This window comes from Rhipicephalus sanguineus, chromosome 1 (assembly GCF_013339695.2).
Source record: "Rhipicephalus sanguineus isolate Rsan-2018 chromosome 1, BIME_Rsan_1.4, whole genome shotgun sequence".
Taxonomy (NCBI): domain Eukaryota; kingdom Metazoa; phylum Arthropoda; class Arachnida; order Ixodida; family Ixodidae; genus Rhipicephalus; species Rhipicephalus sanguineus.
The window spans coordinates 257474700-257498310 of NC_051176.1; the positions used below are offsets into that span (position 1 = coordinate 257474700).

General features: G+C 41.9%; 1 protein-coding gene across 2 annotated transcripts in view; it reads left to right on the forward strand.

Annotated features, from left to right (window-relative positions):
* LOC119378638 (zinc finger protein 91) overlaps nt 1–21672 on the forward strand; it is a 61111-nt gene extending 39439 nt beyond the window's left edge. For both annotated transcript variants that reach the window (XM_037647707.2, XM_037647711.2), the window contains exons 5-7: nt 2170–2575; nt 13216–13397; nt 16370–21672. In XM_037647707.2, the coding sequence (XP_037503635.1) occupies nt 2170–2575; nt 13216–13397; nt 16370–17193 (1412 nt within the window). In that variant the 3' untranslated portion in view covers nt 17194–21672. The remainder of the gene's footprint in view (nt 1–2169; nt 2576–13215; nt 13398–16369) is intronic.
* The last annotated feature ends 1939 nt before the right edge of the window (nt 21673–23611 follow it).

The window sequence follows — 23611 nt, forward strand, 5'->3', positions numbered from 1 at the left end:
GGCTTCGCAGTGACGTGTCAACACAAGTCTGATGTCGCGGGAAGACTGCAACTCGCGACATACTAGCAACAGCTGATAGTTTGCTGTCAGCCGCACACGGTTCATGTAAACGACGACGAGTAAATTGTCGTTCAGAGACTATGACAGCGATTTCTGCTATTTAGGCTACATTCAGGATGCAGATTTTGCAAACCCAGTGGACTGAGAATAACAGAGAGCTCAGCTAGTTGGTAAGTATTCATTCTAAAAAGACAGGGTGTGCAAACACGGACAGAAGAAAGAAGTCGGGACACCACAAATGCCGACTAACAACTGAAGAGACGCACAACGGCGGAAAAGAAAGAAGGCACGAAATCTTATCTGCGCATGCCCATGCAATAGGCGAACCTATCCATCCAGCACGCGTGGGGATCTACGTGGAAGATAACTGTTAACTCTTTCAAGCACAGAAGTTAGCTTTGCTTTAAATTTTGAATTTTAATGCGCAAATTTTGATGAAAGGTCACAAATAACACATTGCACGCATGAAAAAAAATTACGACTTTTAACAAAGTTCCCAGGAGGTAGTCACCGCTGATGACCACCGTGCCGGAAGGGTCTATGCTCCGCACATATGTAATAACTGGTAGTTTTTAATGTAGCAGCATACTTTGCGTTTTGCACAGAGGGAGTCACTTCTTGCGAAATTCCGAAAAACAGTTTTTTTCCTTTCCTAAGGCAGAGTTGCACGTTGAATGTTTGACACATCCAAAATGTTCGTGATGGGCATGCCTTTGTGCTACAGTTCGCGCACCTTCGTGGTGAGCACCTGGTTGGCTGATGGTTGGACGCTGTTGTACAAATGGCGATGTCCACAAAGGGTTTGAATTTCTTTAGTTCGGCCCCTGCGCCAATAGATGACTTATGTTTATCTGTAGTATCTATAAGAGCTTCGGGAGTCATCTGTCGGACTAAATTTCTTCTAAAGTCTTTCAAGGTCATCTTTTCGGAATGAGCATGTTCCCGAAAATTGATGTATGCGTTGACAACACTGCAGTCAAGAAGGTGAAAAAATATCCGGGGCCACCACTTGCGTGATTTCCGATCCACCTCACACTGCCCTTTTATCGCCCGCCCTCCCTCCCGTAGCCCTTTCATGCACGGTGGTCAGCGTAGGTAACCACTCTGAATAAAGTAGCTGTACACAATGAAACTGATCCGCAGTGCGTTTTTACTAGCACAGCCAGTAAGAAATAATCTTCCGCTGCGTGTTACAACAAAAAAAGTTTGCGTGCAAGCTCACATACCTTTGTGCCCGTAGAATCTTTCAGGGTCCAGAGCGGGAAACGGAATGCTTGTTGCAAAACTTTCTTGGTGGGGAAAAAAAGCGCCTTGGATAACCGCCATCTGGCGCATCTTTAGAAAAGACTAAAATGGAAAAGCAAACACTTGTTTGCTCGCTCAACCTCTAGATGTCTGCTAAAAATGTTGAAATGGTGGTCACCGTAGGTGACCACTGTGCCGGAAAGAGTTAAGGCATTTGATTTTATCTTTATGCAAGTTAATCAACGGTTGGCTCACGCATGCGCTACCACTATTCTCGATATGCCATGCTTCAATCATCAGGCGCGTTTCTTCATTTCTATGCTGGTACAACACTGTGCATTCATCGAATTTTGGTGTGCACTTACAATCTTGACAATATAAACATAGATTAGAAGGTGAGCCTGCGGTGGACTGTGTTGTCTTGTCGTGATAATATCCATTGTGGTGGGGTGGCTTGCAGATGCTGGGCGACAAAAACTTTAAAATCAAAGTAAAATGTTTTATATGTGTTGTCTGGCTCCGGTGTGTGGAGAGCATTGACAGTGCACACCATGGAAATGAAAAATGTCCCTTTTGGGGTGCCTCAAAATCGTGTCAGTACTCCTTTAATTTCACATAAAGTTAAAATGAAGTGCTACTGGTTTCGTCTCAACCATAAGATTGAGAACTTTCAAATGTGCAGAAGTATTCTGTTGTGATGCTCTTCCAAAAGGCTGTAGTGCACATGTTTTTCGTACACACACATCCTGCTGGTGAGAGATGCTTGATCATTGTATTCAGTGTGCCAGTTGTTAGTTTAGACTGAATTGGGGTGCGCAGCATGGCTCTCTAACAGCAGACTAAACATTTGGGCATTGTGTGCAGGTGGTGCACAAGCCTGGGGCTTCCATGCTGGCAATGTGCCTGCTGTGTGCAGTGGCAGTGGCCCCAAGGCCATGGGCTGCCCTGCTGCCCTGCCCCAAGAGACAACGGCAAAAGGAAAACGTGGGGGTTCGGGCAAAGCGGCAGCTACTGCCACAAGCGGAACTGCAGCAGCCAAAACATTTGCCTGTGCCTACTGCCCCTGGCGTGGCGTAGATGGCTGGTGCTTGCGGCGACATCTTAACACGCACATCAAGCCATTTTCCTGCCCCTTTTGCGAGTACAAGGCAGCCCGGTCAGAGCGCCTGAACACGCATGTGCTGAAGGTTCACGGGAAGCATCTGTGCAACAAGTGCCACTTTGCGGGGGAGGACTCTATTGCTCTGGAGCGCCATGTCAAAGAGAACCAGTGAGTCTAGCTTATGCAGTACTCTTGCCATGTACTTGATGGAAAAATTTAAATAATCATGAAAAATATGGAAACATTGATCAAAGCCATCCTTTTCTCTAAATCCATCGCCTTTGCCTCATTTATGTACTCTTTAGGTTTCTGTTTTGTATATGTGAAATATAAACACCAGTGAAATCTTAAATCAAACAGGTGGGGCAGCTACGAAAAGCAAATTTGGCAAGCAACTTGATTAGGCAACTGTCCTTATATATTGGCAGCAGCATCAAGAAATACATGAACGTATAAGGTTGCTTATCTCATTAGTAACCAAAAGCAGCACTCCAGTACATGGTATAGCTGTAGTTAATCACTTGTGAAATGAAATTGACGAGAGCAGAGCAGAATGTATGTTTGTTTCAGTGTTCAGTAATGCAGTCACTAGTTTCTTTCACTATTTTTTTCCGAGCACAGTAGTTTCACCATGCTTTTATAGCTGTATGCAGTAGTTCCTGATCATACTTTTGAGCCATCTTGTGTTGAAAGTGCTCCCTAGCAAAAATCACCCATAGAAAAACCAATAGCCTATCGGATTATTGAACATATTGGTCAATTGGTATCATATTGGTCTATTGGTATCATATGGGTCTATAGGTGGCATGCTGGTCTATTGGACCTCTATTTGTTCATTGGTGTATTTGTCTATTGGCACTCTATTTGCCTATTGTGTATTTGTCTATTGGCATTCTATTTGCCTATTAGTACCGTTAGTACTGTATTTGTAAATTGGAAATCTATTGGCCTATTCCTCCGCTGGGAGCCCGTAATTTTGGCATATCAAATAATGGGCATTTGAGGACTGCAACATAGCAGCGCCTGTATAAAATGAACAAATTCTATTTGAAGGGAGGCATGTGCTATATTTATCATTATTACAGGATAACTTCATCAAATCGGCGATCTTCCCCGCAACAAGCTTTCCAGCTAGGCATGCTGTGCTTCCTTGTCGAATATATGCCACTGCACCGCTTCTCTAGGTAGTGCCTGAAAAAAAGAAACAAACATAAAATACTAAAATACCAGGAAGTAAGAAAGAAAATATTTAGATGCGCTACTGAAAGAAAACTGAAGCATTAGAATAAAAAAAAATATGCAGATACGACACACTGTAGAATCAGCATAAGGGAAATTCCGGTGAGCTGGCTGTAGGTAACAGCTTAACATGACAGGGACGGATCTTTTGTCAAATTCGTACAGCAGATTCGATTATGCTTGTGTCCCAGAAGCATAACCGCAGTCACGTGTGTGGACTTCGGACACTAGTGGGAAAGGCCAAACAGCACTAGCACCAAACCGATCGCAGCGTGTGAATTTCGGGACTTCACGCAGAAATCTTCATTAAATATAGTGCCTCTCTACTGCAACCATGTGTGTCATAGAATGGGGTTCAGTCAGCATGACTAGTAATTGATGATGGGACAGCCACACAGGATTTTTATTGCCAATAAACTTCTTCCCTCTCCCATAAGTGTATTATTGAGGGTGAACGAAGGCATGATTACATATTTTAGTCTCTTTAGATTATCGCGAAAACAATGCGCAAGTCGATAACGTACGTCTATGCCAGCGTCTGTATATGCGAACAGCCCACACGATGTTCAAAACTATTGTACTGTGGAGCGGAATAAATACAAACGAAGGGGCTAACTTTAAAAAAAAAAACTATGCCAAGTTCTCAGACTTATTCCATACCAGTAATGCTAGGGCCGTGAGAGCTGGGCACATGCAGCGACACCAAACAGAACCCTGCCAATCATTTTACGTGGCTAGAGGTATTATTTCAATACATCTGCAAAGAACCGTAAGTGAACACTGATTTATCGCTCTTGTCCTCGCTGTCCGGTGGGCACGCTGGCAGATGCGCGAATTAGTAGCACAGCAAGAGCAACTTTTACTGACTAGCAAATATATAAAGAACAGTTCACTTACCGAACATCGGCAGGGTATGCCCTCCGAAGCAACCACCTTTGCGAGGAGCATCCTGTCAGCACACTCGGTACCACTTACTGGTGAAGTCCGAGACGCTTTTAGCGCTGAAACGTTCAACTTCTTTGACGCTCATGAACGACCTTGCATTGTCGTCGCGATTACACACATGCGTTTTCGTGCAACCTTCAATAGACACAAACATACAACATTTCTAAGCCTGACTTCGACCACGAACATGCCGCACCACACACTCGTGACTCGACCGAAAACACCCGCTGCGGCTGTGGCTGGCTCTAGTCGGCTCGCTTGCTGGCTGGCGCTCGTGCCGTGGCCATACCACAAAAGCAAGATTTTATTTTTTGCTATTGTATTGCAATATTTTGCTCTATTTCCAACCCCTCGAAAATATTCAGCTGCTGACACATAGGAAGGAAGGTTATGGAAAGCGTAGCGAACCGAAATTTCAGCTGTGAAATGAAAAAGAAATAGAAGACATACAGCGCCTTCACGCGACAGCTATTATCTTCAATGAGCTCTTTTGGCAAGCCTGTATCACTTTGGTTGCTCGGCATTGGTTGCTCGTGATTTTGTTATCGTTATCGTGTTTCCGCATGTTTCGAACTTCAGGTTTTTCTCGTTTTTATTTGACGCGCATTACGGGTGACCCCGCAGGTACAGTAACCTGCGGCAGCGAACGCGATGTTCACCGTCGTAAGAAGTGCAAGCGCTCGAGCGAGCTTGCACTTACAACCTACCACCTACTACTTACAAAGGCGACGAAAAGAAACGCGAACAGCACTGTTCGCGTTTGTTTTCTCCGCGCTCTTAGCTTGGTGACAGTAAAAAGACGCTAGTCTCGTGAATGTATCATGGATAACTTGTCTTATTACCAGCCAGGCTACAACTGTTTTGAAAAGTAATGCGACCAGCGGAGCTGGTAGATGCCGTACTGTTCGCGTTTGTTTCCATAGCGTGCTGTCGAAGAATCGCAATAGCCCACCGGCTGAAAACAACGATGTATACATTATGTGCACACATTCAAGCAGGAAATGACGACTTCTACCTTATATGCTGACTTCGCTTATTTTATTAGCAGCTTATTTTCCCACCCCGTTTGCACCATGCAAGAATAGCAGAGTACAAATTGCTGCCTTTACAAGAACATTGAGTACCCAGTTAAAACATTACCTACTGTGGCGTTCCCTTTTCAACTATGATAACTTTCTCTTTCTGTAAACCTGTCTTTTTGCGGGTTTATCCCACAAATATTGCATAACCATAACCTTGAGTACAGAATGAAATTGCACAAATATACAGGCGTCTATGTAATTATTTTGGTGAGATTTATGAAAAATATGGCTGCGATATTTTGGAACACTTATGTAAAACAGCTGCCACTTTGCTCAAATACTGAACAAATCAAAAACTGCCTTTTGGCTGAATTCGCTACTGCATGACCCTGTAAGTGAATTAAATACATATAGGTGGCCTTTTAATACCATGCAAAACCCTGTGACTTTGGTGGCAATTCACACCTGCTAGTTCTATAAATGACAAATAGGTGCTATTTATTGGTTCTATAGGTGACAAATAGACGTCGCCTATTAAAGCCTATTGGTGCCTACTGGTTCTATAAGTGACAAATAGCTGCCACCTATTGGTACTAACATATACCTATTTGTTCCATTGGTGACAAATAGATGTCTCCTATTGCACAAATAAAAAATTTATTGGTCCTATCGGTGACAAATAGATGTTGTCAATTGGTCTCTATTGGTGACAATAGAATTCTAATAAGACCTATAAAGCTCCAATTGAGCACTTATACAACAAATAAGATTTTTCTATAAGACCAATAGAAAATTCTATCGGCATTTTTGCTAGGGCTTTAATTTATATTATGCTGTTCAGTTAACTATAGCCTGATGGCATTAAAACAGGGGGTATGTGTGCTCAAAGACACCAAATTCTCTGGAAGAAATGAAATACTATTGAAATTGGTGCCCTGCATGCTACTTTGGTCTGGTGGCTTGATTATCTTTACATGCACGGTGTGTTCATGCAGATTGATTTACTTTTAGTGCTTTTCTTTGATGACTGAGAGTCATTCTGAAGAGGTTCATGTATAATAGTTGCTACCAATTCCAATTGGACAACTGTTCTGCGAGTCGTACGTGTTTCAGCCATGCTTAGGCATATCTCTGTTGAGCTTTTAAATACAGTTGAAATATTGTGGCAATGGCATATAGCTATCTTTCCCAAACTCTGAGATAATCGTCAAGTTTCACGTCCTGAAAAGTTCCCTGCCAAGTGTGAGAAACGAGGTAGTTGCTTTCAAAAAATTTGAGTTTGCTTAAAGATTTTGAAGGCATGCTCGTCAGTTTGATTGATTGGGTGCACAGCATACAGTCCAGCCATCAATGGAGCTGTTTTATAAAAGCCAAGGATATTGTCCTGAGTCAAGGTAGGACTATTCAAACAGTGACGGATGGCTCAATTACTTCCACTAGATATGTTCTGTTCTTTAGTCCATTGCCTGGAAGTGGAACACACCCTGCAGGGGCGTCTGCGCAAGCAGGAATTTGGTGATTGGTGTCACAATGAATCCGAGCCAACAGGGGACGTTTCGACCCCCTCCCACACCTAGCCATGCGTGGCATTGCCGTGTCCGAGGAAAAGGGGATCCTGAGGGTTGAGCCGACGCCAGGTGATTGGACCTTTAAGGCCCCCAGGCCGAGGCAACACACCCCTTTAGCCCCGGCTTCACGTAGACTGCACCCCTGGGCTGACCCACCCATGGGAAATCGGCGGTCTCCTTTTCCTATCCCCCTCTCTGATCTTTCACTTTCCTATCTTTCCTTGCTGTCCTGTCTCCTACTCTCTTCAGTTACTTCCCAATTTTCGTAGGCGGCCTGGGTTAACCTTGTGCAACTAGCCAACCTTGGTCTATGCGCATTCGGTTATTGTAACGGTGTGCGGCTGGCGTCTGCATATTTCAGCACCATGAATCTTGTAGCGTCCCAATGTTGGGCTCCATAGTGGGTGGCCGCCATCACTGCTGAATATAATCCTCACATCATGCATAGAGCATTCCCACTACTAAATGATCGTACCGCTTCAAAGCGCATACGCACCGAAGAGCTGAATTTTTGAGCCGACCCAAAGAAATATTCCCCACTACCATGTTGTACACAGTGAGAAGTCTGACAAATCAGCTAGAACAGTGTCCCCATTTATAGTATCCAGATCAATGACAGACACCTTAGGTACGGGCTATTAAGTCAGTGAAATGCCTAGTGGAGACCTCCTTCTGGAACTCCGCGACAAGATACAGTTTGACAAACTAAAAACCCTCGGTAACTTTCGGTGACATTCCAATCACCGTAACACCACATCGATCTATGAACTCCACCTGCGAAGTCATATCGGACGCAGATCTTCTTGAACTTACAGAGACTGAACTCCTTGAACGATGGAAGGACCAGAATGTCACAAATGTAAAATGAATCGTCATCCGAAGAAACAATCAAGAAATCCCAACCAAACACTTGATACTGACCTTTGCCACTAGTGAACTTCCACAAAGCATTGAAACTGGCTACACCAAGACACCTATAAGACCATATATCCCAAACCACTGCTGATGTTTCCAGTGTCAACGATTTGGCCATGGCTCTCAAAGCTGTCGTGGTCGACCTACCTGTGCAAAATCTGGTGTCCAAGGCCATGCCTAAGACACCTGTAATGAAATGCCACATTGTGTAAATTGCGATGGTGGCCATGCTGCTTATTCACGTTATTGTCCAAACTGGAAGAAGGAAAAAGAGGTCACACTGAAGGTCCGAGAAAATATATCATTTAGAGCAGTATTGTACACGTTCCTCTAAGACAGTAACGTAAGCTCATTCCTCGTTCCTTCCCACTATTGGAACAAGTTCCCATTACAAGTTCCTCTAATGAGAAAGGAACTCATTACAGTTATATTTCGAAGATTGGAATTTGTCGTTACATTAACGCTACATTTGACTCTTTAATCAAAAACTATATTGTCGGATAATCCTGAGGTGAAATAAAGTGAGCTAATTAACCTCACATCTAGCTGCATATAGAATTATAGAAATTTGAAATCGCTGATCGCAGGTTATGTGTAGATAAAAGTAATGTAAATAAATGCCCCAAGACGAACACTTTAGAGATCACCGGCCTTACTAAAGACATGTCTAACTGCAACTTTTATGCTCGTCTATTACAAGTACAACACATGTGTCATTTTCCACGTCAGTCTTCAAACGCGCAGTCAGGGTACTGCATTTCAGATATTCAAATAGTAATGTCCACACATGCACCAATATAATTAAATTTCTTGCACAGGGAACCGCATCGAAAGCAAAAATACTTAGGCGTTTAATGAGTGCTGTTTCACTATCTCAGCATGAGTAGAAAATAATGTCGAGGATGCACATTTGCAACTTAGTAAGGTCTCCTGTTCGCATTCAGCCAACATATTTCTGTATGTTTCTTTCTTTGTCTTCGTATCTCTTTCTTTTTCTTCCCTTTCTATTTCTATATTCTCTTTCTCTTTTTTATGTCTCTTTCTTTCTCGATATATATCTCTCTGTAGTTCTCTCACCTGCTATCTTTTTTGCTCCTTCTTGCATTTCTTTCTGTCTTTCTTTCTCTCTGTATATTTTTTCTCCCCTCCTTCTTTCCCTCCTTCTCACTTCGCTTTCCTACCCTCTTACTATGCTAAACTATACAAGGCTATGCTCTGCTAGCGTACGCGCATGTTGCAGAGAGACGCAGAGCCAATAATTTCCTCAACAGCCTACTTCGTTAGGATGGTCACTCAGCTATGAGATGTATACGAGCTAATAAAATTCAGCCAGAATGGTGTATTGCATTGGTCTTTACCGCCGTTATAGTGTACAATTGAAAAAGGCCGTTACTTGATCTTCTGGCTCTAGAGTTGAATGCATATTCTTTAGTGCTATGTGTTCGTCATTGTGTCGCGATACGAGCAGAATGAACATATTAGTTCTCTGTCTGTACTGAATTGCTTCCAAGTGGCATGCCTATGTTGAATAAATACCAAGGAAAAAGCTGGATAGCCACGCGGTCACGACACTCGCCTTTGGATTGTGGGTATAGGGGTTTGAATTTCGCCTCGCTGGGAATCTTTTTTTCACCAAGAATTTCTTTCTGTCTCTTTCTTTCTCTCTGTCTGCCTCTCTCTCTCTCTGTACTTCACCTCTCGCCCATCAGAGTTATTGCATCCCACGCCGGAAAAATCGGCACACGTGTTCTGGGAGCGAATCAGAAGAGGACGAAGAGAGCACGTGCCGCTTTACGATGATGATAACTTTCTACGACACGCGGCAAACCTCGAGCATAACTGCTCCGCTGTAAAGAAACAGCTGTTCCTCTCGCACATGGTTGGTCTTGGCGTTGCGCACTTCCCTGCACCCCCAGCGGGAGCCTTGAAGTGAAAACCAGGATGCATCATAGTCATGTGATAGGAGAACGGTACATTTTTGCACCTGATGCAGTCACCCATCCACCCTGTTCTTCATGACGTGCTGCGTGCGTGCACCTGTTCAATGCCGTGGAACGTTTACAGAAGTAACGCTGTTCCCTCTGCCATTCCTTCGTAAACATAACGAGTTACCATCACTGTTCCACTAATCCTAAATGGAACGGAGGTGTTCCTCCGTTCCTCCCAAAAGGAACTAGTTCCTGGAACGTTGTTCCTTGGAACGCCGTTCCGTACAACACTGATTTAGAGAAGCACGTAGAAGGTGTTCGGCCTTTCACGGCCCAACTTATGCTGACGGGGCACGTCGAGGGGGCAGCGTCGCATCAGCCACCGCCACTGGAAGTGGAAGACACCACATTACTTTGTTCACCAGAGCCAAGTAACTGCTCTTTGGGTTTTATCCTTCTTTTCTGGAACAAATATTCTTAAGGATTTCTTCTTAGTGACAGCAATTCTGAGAATCCAGGGATGTGTCATAATATGTATTTCATTCAGCTGGATTTCGCATCAACTGTGCAACTTTTGATAGTCCCTTGAGGTATGGCACAATAAGAGCTTACTGTGAATAGTTTTGTGACTAATCATAATGCTAGCATGTAAAATGGCAAAGCATGATGACAACACTTGCATCTTGTGTTTTAGACTAATGAAAATGTTTTGCTGTGATGCAGTGCAACATGAAATTTTTTAGCATGCACAGCACTTTCAAATAAAATTTTCTTGACTGAGTGGTTTCGACTTCAGTTCACAGAAGTCCATCAGGGACGTTTTGCTTAATCGCCACTCGTTAGTAGCAGCTGTGGCAGCTTTCATTCTAACTATAATTACATCAGGGCCGTACCCAGGAATTTTTTTCGGGGGGTGTTTGTGTGTAGAATGGCTAACTTTGGCAACTGGTGGTCGCTGTGAAGGCGTGAAAGTATTTTAGTGTCACCCGAAAAGTTAAAGCATGAAAAAATTTCGGGGGGTGTCAGAACCCCCTCAACCCCCCCTTAGTTATGGCCCTGAATTACATGGTCTCAGAAGCGGCAGCATTTTTGTCCATGTCACTTTCTGCTTACCAGGGATGGTATTCTGTAAGAGTCCACTAAGCAGACTGTCATTTTAGCATGTGCTGATGTGCTCATTGTACAGAGGTTAGAGCCAGCAGTGACGATTGGTATTTTTCCAGGTACTATAGCCAGTCTGAGCATGCTGAAATGGACAATACATTTGGTGGATTGTTACAAAATGCCACTCATGGCCTCAATGAATCCATGTTTGTATGCTGAATGCACTGCAGCAACCAATTTTGCTTGTGTGATGTCTGGATCTCCATATCTTCTGGTGTTGCACAATTGGATGCATAAAAAAACTAAAACTGCATGTGTAGCAGGTGTTTCTTTTCATGTTAAACAAATATAAAAAAAAACTCACTATCCAGTCCCCTGTAATTAAAGCAGAAATTAGTAGAAAAAGGAAGTTAAATGATAATTTTGCCAAGATCATAACTGATTGTTATAGGCATGTTTAACACCACTATATTTCATGGCACATTTTATTGTTGCTTATCTTCAATGTGCTGCTAGTGTTAGGATCTCTGCTAATCAGACATGACTTCACTACTCAATGGCTTCAATTTTGCAGACACAGGATATGTGCTGAAGTGAATAACTAAAAAGTGAATTAACACATTTGTGTAGTTAGTAAAATTGCCTTTGAAGATTTTTCTAGCTGCTAATGTCTGCTTAGCCACATTGCCTATCAGTAAAGACTGTGGGAGCCTGAATAAAGAACATGAGAGGGGAAAATTGTTTTGTAGCATGAAGCTACATTGAATTCACTTGGAAGAAGAAAGCTTTTTTTCGCAAAGCGGGGAAATCTTTTCTCCACCTTGCAGGCTTTCACAGAACTAATTTGCCATATTCAGTGCCCCTGTCCATCGAATTTAGTTTGCATTCATGCTGTAATCTGCTAGTCTGGTCAGTTCAGATGATAGTACCCAGGACCAACCACTCACAAAGGCTTTCATACTTCGTTCGAATCCAGGACCAGGAAAGAATTTTTGTCAGTGAAGAAGCTTTCTTTTGGAGAAATATGTATGGATTTCCTTACCTTTGTGCTACAAAATGGTGGATGACAATTATCCCTTTTGATAAGCTTTCTACTACTTTGGAGGTTTCCACAGAACCGATGCTGATTTAGCACAGCCTAGATAAAGAACTTTAAAAATGGCATTTTGCAAAAATAAATAAACAAATAAAATAAAATAAAATTGGAACACCTGGTATAGCATAATTAACTCAGTATACTTTGGTGGGATTTCCATTTCAGTAAGGGGCCATTCATGTGTGCCTTTATTGGGAAAGAAAGTGTAACCAAATAATGATGTCTATTACTCCTTATTATGTATGATTTATTTGTATGGTACTGGTATGACTGCAGAGTTCATGGGGCATAGGAGCTGCAAAAAAGTGGAACTCCAAAACATTCTGCAACTGAAGCCAATCAAACTTCACTTCGTAATAACTTTTTCTGGCGTAGACTGACATACGGACAAAGAGAGGGAACGACACCAGTGCTTTCTTGTCCGTGTGTCAGTCTGCGCTAGAAAAAGTTATTACGATGTATATGTACCAACTAGCTCGCCTTTCAGTATTACTCCAAACATCACTATGCTATTTGTTTGCATGTACTAATGAAAACTGCCAACTTATGTTTTAGGCTGCAGGAATAGATATATTTCACATATATCATGCCCTGTGATGCCACCAGCATATCATTTTAAAAATATACTGCTCCAAACTTTTTCAGTAAACAGCAGCTTTAACCTCAATAACTGCTGGGTAACCTTTGCTTTAGAACATATATCTGTTATCCACCACGGTGGTCTAGTGGTTATCGTGCTCGACTGCTGACCCGAAGGTTGCGGGATTGAATCCCGGCCGCGACAGCTGGATGTCGATAAAGGTGAAACGCTGGAGGCCCGTGTACTTAGATTTAGGTGCATGTTAAAGAACCCCAGGGGGTCGAAATTTGCGGAGCCCTCCACTACGGCGTCCCTCATAATCTCATAATGATATCATGGTATTGGCCCATAAAACCCCAACAGTTATTATTAGCATATACCTCTTACTGAAAAGGCAACTTTCTTTTCCAGCTTGAGCTCGAGCTTGAACGACAAGTCACGTATGGGCTGCTCCCTGTATCCACCGTTTCCTGTACGACCACCACACCCACCAATTTCGCAGCCAGTGGACAAGTGCAAAATTGAGCCCTGTGGATGTTCAGTGCCCAATGGCACCAGCGCTTGCACTTCCAATTCAAAACCGCAGGTGGGACGTAAGTATTGGCCCAATCGTTCCCACTACATTTAGTTAGAAGGCATATTACTAGGGATGGGTGAATAGTGAATTTGAGGTTCGAAGCGAATCCGAAGCGAATAGTGATTTGGGCGAATAATTTCGAATCGAATAGTTCGAATAGTATTTACCGCATATTATTAAGAAAAATGAGCATTTTTGTCATGACCCTTGCACAATATTTTTAAGGATTGGAACTAGGTATGAGTGAATGTCACTTTATTGGTTTGAAATGAAGTGGAAGCAGCCTTGAATAGTATCAAGATTTGAATAGCAGTAGGGTGCAAGTTATAAGTGGTGCAATACGGTACAATTTAAAAATTACTGTACTTAGCGCATATAAGCCCATATAACAGGCTTTTAAACTTTAAAAAATATGTACATTTAACCTTGAAGTGTGGCTTCGCGGCAGTGCAGATTTTCCCTGGATGGGTTGTTTCACGGCACAGCAACAAGACGCTGCAGTGAAACCACCTTTACAGGGGGTTATGTGCGGTCAAATGTGTACATATATTCGTTCATTTCGAATACTTCGAAATTTTGAATAATCTAAATTCGTATCGAAGTGAATTCGAATACTGTAATATTCGTTCGAATATTCGAAACGCCCGAATATTCGCCCATCCCTACATATTACATGTCTTTGACTGTTAACATCCTGTAATACCGTATTTACTCGAATCTAGGCCGGCCCCGATTCTAAGCCGACCCCCGAAATTCGCAAGACCACAAAAGTAAAAAAACTTATTCATTGTACTCGAATCTAAGCCGACCCCCCCACTTTCGCACATCGTTTTTTCGAAAAAAACATCGGCTTAGATTCGAGTAAATACGGTAATATTGAAATCTGAAGCTTTGGATTTTACAGGTTCAATAATTTACTGTTAAGCATATTTTGCCACTACTCACTGTGGTAGCCCTTTGGCTCTTGTTGTGCTGCCAAACTTTGGGTCATGGTTTCCATACCCGTCACGGCAGCCACATTTTTATTGCGACGAAGTTAAAAAATGCTCGTTAACTAGATCGAGTGCACGTTACAAGAACGTCATAGGATCAGGATTAATCCAAAGTTCCCATTGCAGCATCTTTCTTAATCAGCTCATGCCTCTGCTACATAAAAACCCAAAATTTATTTTGTAATGCAGTTAAACCTCGATATAACAAACTTCAATATAATGAAATTATTGATACGAATTATTTCACTTTTCACTACTTCATGTCCATAAAACCCAGTGTATTTTGAACCTCAATATGACGAAGTGTGTTTATGCGCGACTTCAATATAATGAAGTTTCAGTGCTGTCGCAGAGGAAAACTGCTGTGATAATTTGAAACTTCTGCTAGGGCCAGTGGTCATATGGTTGAGTTGCAAGCAGTTTTTGTGAACGCATGTTTCAAATCATGCGCTGCATGACAGACAGTGGTCGCCAAAACGGAGTAGCATGCTTTCTGGTAACAGCTTTGGGGAAAAGTGTGCTACTCCATGCCCTCCTCGCCTTTGGAGCGGTGGAGAGGGAGCGCATGCGGCTGATTCAGGGCATGTGACAACCTTGGCGTCTGTGCACTGTGTGCAGCGTAGTTCCATGTTCTTTGCCATGCATCAGCACCGGATATGGTGTTTTTGTTACCAGCTCGTGTCAAGTAACAGGCATGAGTAGCCGTAGAGGCAGCAGCATTAAATGCAACAAGCTCTTATCTTCTTAGCGATCGTCCAGGAAACGTGTGTCGCCAATGCAGCTGGTATCTGCAAGCGATCTCTATTTTTTATTTATTTATTTTCAAATACTGCCAATCCCTCAAAGGGATTATTACAGGGGTGGGAGTTAATTCATACATGAATGTACAGAAGTAATGCGAACAGCAAATTATGCGCTCTGTAAGAAATAGACATTTACACGTATAAACAAAAACAAAAATGCACACTCTAAGTAAGCAATTACATCAAGCATACCACAGCAGTAACAATAAAACAACAGTATTAAACAGAGTAACATGTGTCCGCGTCAAACAGCTTCATCCACGAGTTCAGAGAATAATTCTAGCGTAGGCTGAGTAACAATAAATTCATCTAAGGCATTCCAGTCTCTTACAGCTCGTGGAAAAAAAGAGAAGCGAAATACATTGTTAGTAGGACGAAATTCTTCTAACGTGAATCTGTGTTTGTGTCGCGTTTCTCTCGCAGAGCTATATGTAATATTGGCGAGAAGAAGGACGTATTATGTGGATGCTTAGTGATAAAGTTGACTTGAAGACTTTGGTTGAACCAATGCATAGCGGTGACCAAAATTCGTGACATTGTGTCATGTCTTGCTTGATTATGTGATTTGAGGCACCACTATACTCTTTTTAGGGTTCTCAACACCAGTGTTTTTATTTAAAGCTGCATTGTGAACATTTCTCACTTTCATACTTTGAACATTGCCTTATCATTTTGCTATTAGCCTATCACAAAGAAATAAAGGCCAGCCAACAATTGCTGGCAGTTGCTGACTGGCGTTTATTTTTTCGTGGTATCTATAGAATTTAGAGGGGAGTTTTCACTGTGTTCAGAAAACAATTACGTAAGAGCTGCAAATGTTCTTTCAGATCCCTCTGACTGTTTACCTGCATTTGTTTTTTAGTTGCCACATTATGTCGGTAAGGTGGAGAGGAAAGTGTGCAATGTATTCCGGGAGAAGAGTAACATGATTAAAAAAGGGTGCCTACAAATCTCTGATACACTGTACGAAGGATTGTGACTGTAAATGCAAATTAAGTCACGTTCAGGCACATAAGAGGGAACCAGTGTTTTGCTGTGAATTGATTCTACTAGTGGCAATGTCTGCATGTGTGCAGCATTGACAAATCTTCTAGTAGAGGCTCTTAACAGGGTGTAGGAGGAGAATGGCTTCCTTGGGTGAGCCCCTTTTAAGCGTGACCCGCTCATCCTGTCTCTCTTTACATGGAGTGCAGCAACTGAGCAGCGAGGGCTAGCAGACTGCGTGTCCCCGGGGCCCGCCCGTAGCCGGGAGAGTGGCTGCAGGGACGACCCCAACAGCCTGGCCACAGTGTTCCCTTACCGCTGCGTTGTGTGTGGATTCTGCTCCTTTACTCAGGACACAATGATTGCACACATGCGCCTCCACTCGGGTCAGACACTTCGCTGCCGAGCCACGGATGCATGCTGTCAGTACAGCACCCCTTTCGAGGATGTGCTGCGTAAGCATGTTTCCACAGAGCATGGTGATGACGATGCAGTGGCGCGGTGCCCACACTGTGGGATGCCATGCAGTAGTGCCAAGGTGCTGACGCGGCATGCAGCAGAAAGCCACCACAACCTGGCACTCAAGGCCCGCTGTGCTGACTGTGCAGTGATGCTGTTGCGCCATTTTGGACTGGTGGCCGAAGCAGACACTGCTGTCAGGGTCTTAGCAGCACCCGTGCTGCAGGTTCAACGATTGAAGCAGTCTAGGAAGCAACCCAAACCCCGGAAAGTAGTTGTTTGTTGCTCTGATCGCTGTGGAAAGTCCCAGCTAGGCTCAACAGCTCCACTACATCGGCGAAAACGTTGTGCACCATCACGCGTACCTTTAGGAAAGTCCTCGCTGAGCCTGTCCTGTCACCACTGTAAATTGGAAGGTGGACTGAGGCGCAAGAAGGCATTCAGGTGTCACAGTAGTTACCTGGTCCACATGTACTGGTGCCACTTGAGGGAACGACATCGATGCTCCCGGTGTGGGTTGGGGTTTAGGCATGGCTACCAGTGTTATCTTCACTCGAAAAAACAGCACAGCTAGCCAAGGCCTTTCTACAGATGTCTTTAGGTTGTTGTTGTTGTTGTTTCCACCGTGATAGCAGGATTCACTGTTATCAATATTATCCTGAGCCTAGGTACCTGTGCGAAGCACCCAGTGAGTTTGTTTATCACACCGAGATTGTGAAGACAAAATATATTGTCCTGATGAAAGTAACTTGGTTAAATGGGAAGTTATTTTGCAGACCTCTTGTTGTGTCTTCAAGCTAAATGTGCGCTGACCTTGTTTTCCTGACATATGTGTGGTTGCCCCACAATAGTGTGTGGCGCTTTGAACTATAGCTTTAGTTCAAAGCTGGCTTCTTAAGCTGTGCTCATTGTACCCTTGGAAGCCATGGACTGTAAGGTAAACATGGGCTTTACTTGCAGCATAATTGCAGACCATATGTGTTCATGTAGCACGTGAATATTTCCTGCGAGAATTTCATTTCTTTAACATATGACATCTTGCATGGATTAATATTGCCAAGCCAGCTTTGCTTGATGTTTTGGACTCCACTGTTCAGCGTGCAGTGCCCAAGTTACCTTTATCAGTACATATTCTTTGAGGACAATTCTAGTTGCAGAGCTCTAGCATTTACTTTGTTATTTACATTTGAAGTCATTTGTGACAAATTTGTTTTTATTAGCACTTTTTATAGGCAAGGTTACCATAAGGTTGTGTGCAATTTTCCTTACAAGAAACGTGCTGTGGTAGAGAAAATACTAGGTTGTTATTACCAGATGTTGCTCTCATTCATAGATTTATAGATGCTAAAACAGTGATATGTCATATGCTTTCTCAGCTGTACACAAACTGCCATTGTACCAATTACTGAGGATTGTCCAAACACAAAACATTCTTGAACACCATGCTCATGTACAAATTGTTAAAATTTAGCTGGAAGGAAGGGGGGTGAGAGTGCAATTTATTCTTGCTATCTATATGTACAGACAGGGCATATATATGTATATATACACACAAGTTTGTGCGTTACACTGTTTCTGAGTAATATTTAAAGCTATTTGTCATAACAAACTGCCTTTTTTTGGCATTGAGTATCTGAAACTTCTTCTATCAAGGTAGCCCATTGGTGACATTCCATTTTATTGCCGAGTAATCTCCTGGATAACCTGTTCTGTTGTCAGAAAAAAAAAATTATAGTCTTAAAAAAACAAGGGATTTCCATGTAGCTGGGTAATTTTCTCAAATAAAACTGAATATTAAGTAGCATTATGTTTCACCATAGGATATACCATGTGGCTTTGTGGTGCTACAAGTTTCGTTGGTTTGCATGGTAGAAGAGCGGCATATTGGTGAGCTGGGATGGACAGTTTAGTTCATAATAAGGTGTTTTGTGCATTCTGTGATTATGGGTGATTGAAATAAATTTTATATTGATGAAACATACTGTGCTGGGCATCCTACCTCACATATGTGATATGGTAAATCAGCTGTTGCATAATGTTTGCTGATAATAATATAGAGTTATCTTTATTAAGTTTCAGATTGAAAGCATTTGTGTTTTAATGCTAAGGGTTTCTACTGTTCACTCTGAGTTGCTTGACTATCATGGTACCAGTTTTCATATTCCATCTTCTTGGTGCTTGATGATGTAATGCCTAGAGGGCATGCTAAGTCCAGGGTACATTAACACTATGTAGGCTGTAGAGTTCAAATACTTGTCCTTTGATATTTGAACCAGAATAGTCTTTATCAGGAGGCTTGAAAGGATGTTATACTCAAGATAGCAGATGCCACTAAATAGATTATCTTAATATCAGTCCTGCGGCATCGGAATTTTGAATTAATGGACATTTTAATTTTTAAATCAATGGAATAAAGCTGTGGCAAAGGGTAAAATTTTGTATTTTCATTTTAGATGCACTTTGCTTTACATTTAGTCGGAGTACATTATTGCTTACTTGACTTAGGCACATATACATGTACATGGAACTTTCCTGGACTTGTACAACACACATATTTAACAAAGAAGCTTTGGTGGCACAGAAATTGAGTGCTCTTTGAGTGACAAGTGGAGATTTTGCCGAGTGTTCATTTACAGAAAGGACTTCAGGTTTATAATATTCAACTTCTTACACCTTGCTTTCTTCTATCACTGAAGTTTCAGCATTCACCTTACTTTTGTCCTAACTTTTTTTTTGAGTGTGTGAATTGGAGTTTTCCTTTAGGTTGGCAATCAGATTGCTTAGCCTTAGGTAGCTGTGCTGTTTTTACGAGCTTTCTAGGTGCTGTATTCGAAATGTTTTTGTTGGGGCAAACCATGGGGCTTTCAAATACTCTGTTGTAAAACCATCTTGGGAGCAAACTTGTAAGTTTCCCTAGCACAGCCGAAAAAAAAACATTCATTCATGCATTAGCTGTGCCATATAAGACTGTTTTTTGCTCTACTTAAATACTTTCTGGGATATACTTTATATGGCATGGACACAGTGGCTATTGTTATGAATTGCAGACTGACGCCGTAATCTCCATGTCACCATTCCACAAAGGTGTGTTTTGATATAGTTTCATTACTGAACTGTTAAGCATGCTTTTATGCTAAAGGTGTATGTGAGTGTGTGTCCAGGTGTGTGCACGCGTGTGTGTGTTTTTAATGAGAGATGCTATGTGTATGGTCCGTTGCACAGCTGGGAAAAACATCTGAAAAGGTGGCACCAGTACATGTTGTATACATGGTATAAGAGGAATTGGCCATTGCCTCTAAGTGGTGAAAGGGCCAACAAAATTTGTGAGATACTGAATATGTGACTTAGTTTAGGCTGTGTAGGGAAAAGTGTGCACTCGTTTTAGAATTACGTATCAGCTTATTGCTCAAATTTTAATCAAAAGATATCATTTTGGTGTGCCGAATTCTTGAAGCTGGATGTGTAGGTAAGCTATTAAAAATTTCGAACATGCTGGTTACAGAGTAGCTTTCATACAATGGGTTTTCATGAATGTCTGTTGTAAGTTGGATGCAGAAGTTTTGAAAAATCAATCATGAGTAAAGATAAGACATTCTATTAAAATATTGCTGTTTACCTTGTGGATCTACTGATACAGTCGTGTGATGTCAGTGCTGTGTACATTGTCTAACTGTAGCTTCATTTATTGACATGGACATTCTTTTCGAGAATTTTAAAGGCTTTCTGGCAGCGTGTATGAATTAACTTTGTGAGACCCCCCCCTTTTTTTATTTGATTCTGCATTGATTCAGTGACCAGTTGGCTATAGCATTATTCAACGTGTTGTACCACATATATTAAGTACCTTATTTTTAGTTAAGCTCGCTTGTTGTAATAAATAATTTGATAATTGGCTTTGTCTGTTAGTTCTCATTAATATTGTGTATAACAAAGAAAATGAGCCCTTGAAATTAACACTTCTTTCCTTCATTGATAATGCCATGTCATTTCGTAGGACATAAGAACTTAGTTTTATTGACTTTAAGAAAGCAAGATTTGTGCTGTTTGCAGCCCTGAATCAGCCTGACTTTCCAATTAAACAGTGTCTTTTAACTTTTACCTAGTTGCGCATACACTGCCCTGCATTCTCATTTCACTGTGACCTGTTGATTTGCTGGACAGTCTGTCAAAACTTCTGAAAGACTTGGATGATGCCAACATGAAACGTTGAACTGGCAAGGATATTATGAATGTTGAGCTAAACGGCAGCATGCATTGCACAGTGGTGACATGCATTGTGTAAGTGCACAATTTATTTGGGTGAAGAAAATTTTCTTTCAAAAACTTCTTTTATTGTGTGTTGGCACTTTGGCTACAAGCATACATTTTGTGCAAAATACAGCAGCTCTGCGTTGTGACAGGCATATTGCTAATTCAGTGGTAGTCAATTTAATTGCAGAGTAGCAGTTTTGGGCTCAATGTATAGTGGTCTCATTTGGTGGTGCTGTTTTTCATGCATAATATGAACTATTTCTTGGCCTGTATTTTTATAGGCTGTGCTTGAATTTATTGCACACCCTGGTTTGCAGCCTTTGCTCAAGCAAATACCATACACTTGTACATATGTCTATGTATACGTTGGACAAATTGCTGTGACACCTGAATACCTAAATACCGGAACCATGTGGCATTCATCTTCCAATGAGCGAGCCACTGTAACTCTTCTTGTGGTGTTTTGATTACTGCTTCAAAATGTGCATGCAACAATCATACTTGTATGTCAAAAAATTGCGTAGCGTCCATAGTCTGTAGAAAAGTCTCATTTCTCACAATATTCTTTGTTGTTTACTCTCATCAGCATAACGCACGCGTGTACTTGGTTGTTGCGAGATCTGTAAGGTTCTCTGTGCTGTCAGCCTCGATTGTTTTTCATTTTGCTCCACACTCCTCATTTTACTCAGCATTGGATTTATGGTTGTGTATGATCCATCATACCAGTGTTTTCTATTTCCAAAACTCTGTTTCACACATTTCAGATGGAGTCAAATAAAAAAAATGCTTGGTTTTGTTTTTTCTTATGAGAGCTGTTCAGCTGTGCACCATATTCTTCATACCTGGCTAATTTTGTGTGTCACTTTTATGTGCTCAAGCATCACCCACTTTCAGAATAGCATGGAGTGTACAGATGTCCATGTAAAGGCAGCTGCTTTTGCTCAGTGTTTTTTTTTTTCCCAGAAAGGGCTGTTTCTCAAACCGCTTGTTATCTTGAGCTGATCACGTGACGTAATATTTGCTTTTTGTCCCCATGCCGAAAATTTGTTGTTCTGTGCCATAAGCATTGTAAACAGTAGAGTTGGAGATCCTCATTGAAAACAAGCAACAGTGGAAGGGTTTATTTTAGACATTTCGATCAGAGTCCAGCCTCCATCAGGAAATTCTGATAGAGACCAGACTTCATCCCTGATGAATGCTAATATATATATATATATATATATATATATATATATATATATATATATATATATATACACGCAGTAAAACATCGTTAATTCAAAGCCTCTGGGACTGTGAAAATCCTTGAATTAAGCACGCTTTCGAATTAACAAAACATACAAAAACGGGATGCAAGGAACTTTGAATTGTTGAAAGTAATCAGAATCGAGGAAGGAAAATTTTTAGGGCTCACTTCTTTGTGTGACACAACCATAATGAAAACCAGCAGATAATGAAGCCAAGGAAGGTATGGGGGACGTCACAATACACTTTAAGCAGTACAATAAACGTTCCCTGTACCTCTCTTGGCTTCATTATCTGCTGGTTTCCATTAAAGTTGTGTGAAAGTAGTCAGAGGTGGTCGTTTGCTGTGCCTGCTAGTTTGCGGCTCCAAGGGTTATGTTTTCCAGCAATACCCGGTCCCAATTTTGCCGCATACGCGGGGAAATGGGGGTCCTCGCTGCTGCTAGCGCAAAAAAAAAAAGCCACTTTCACCGCAAGGGCGAAGCAATGAATGCGATAGCAACAAATTGTAGTGTTATACTAAGTGAGGCTCGCAGCTAACTTTTTCCGATCTCGCGTAACTACAAGAAAATTGGAAAGTGCGTCGGTGTTGATATTGCGCTATCTGCTCCATTAAAGCTGTCGAGCTTGTGCACTAGAGTAAACACAGGAGTGCGCAAGCCACGTGTGTGCATTAAGAAGCACTGTGAACCGCTTGTGTCTTGTGTAGAAGGTGTCGTCTATTCTATTCTGCTCACATGTGGCAAAGAGTATGTAGGTGGAATGTCGAAATAAGCGAGTTCAAATTAATGAGGTTCTAATGTATATATATTTGCAATCTATGAAGTGGTCCATGATCTGGTAAGCCCCGAACTTCCTAATTTTATCCAAAGCAGTGTATAGATTCGTCATGTTAAAGTGGTAAACTTGCACAGACACTGAATGTAGCTGAAGTCAGAAGCTAAGAATACTGCAGCAACTACATTGAAGGCTTGAGATGTACGTGTAGGTCAACCACCTTTGCTTTTTTTCTTCTGTATATTCTATGTGTTTTCGTATTTACCTGTTGGCACGTCAAATCACTGTCATTTTGTGTATGCACTTGTTTGATATGTGCTACCACCAGAAGCTGGCAACCTAACAAGTTTGCGACCTTCTGACCTCACAGAGTCCACCTCAACCTCAATTTAACCTTAACCTCACAAAATGAGGTGAGGTTGGCTAGTAAAAAAAAAAAGATAAATACATAAGGCTTCGTTAGTGAGGTCAACTGTGATGTTGACCACATCTTCATGGTGCATGAGTTTGAGGTTTAGTGAGGTGAAATTCTCTTGAGAGTATGGTGCCAGGTTGAAGCTTTCTAAACCTGCTGCACTTCGGTGCAAGCATAATTTTGCACACCAGCACTTTTTAAAGGAATATGAAAAGCAATATTGTGCTTGGTATGATGTGCTGGTGCTTTGCTCTTGAACCTAGCTGTACAAAAAGTGGGAAGAAACACGGGGCATGCATGAAAC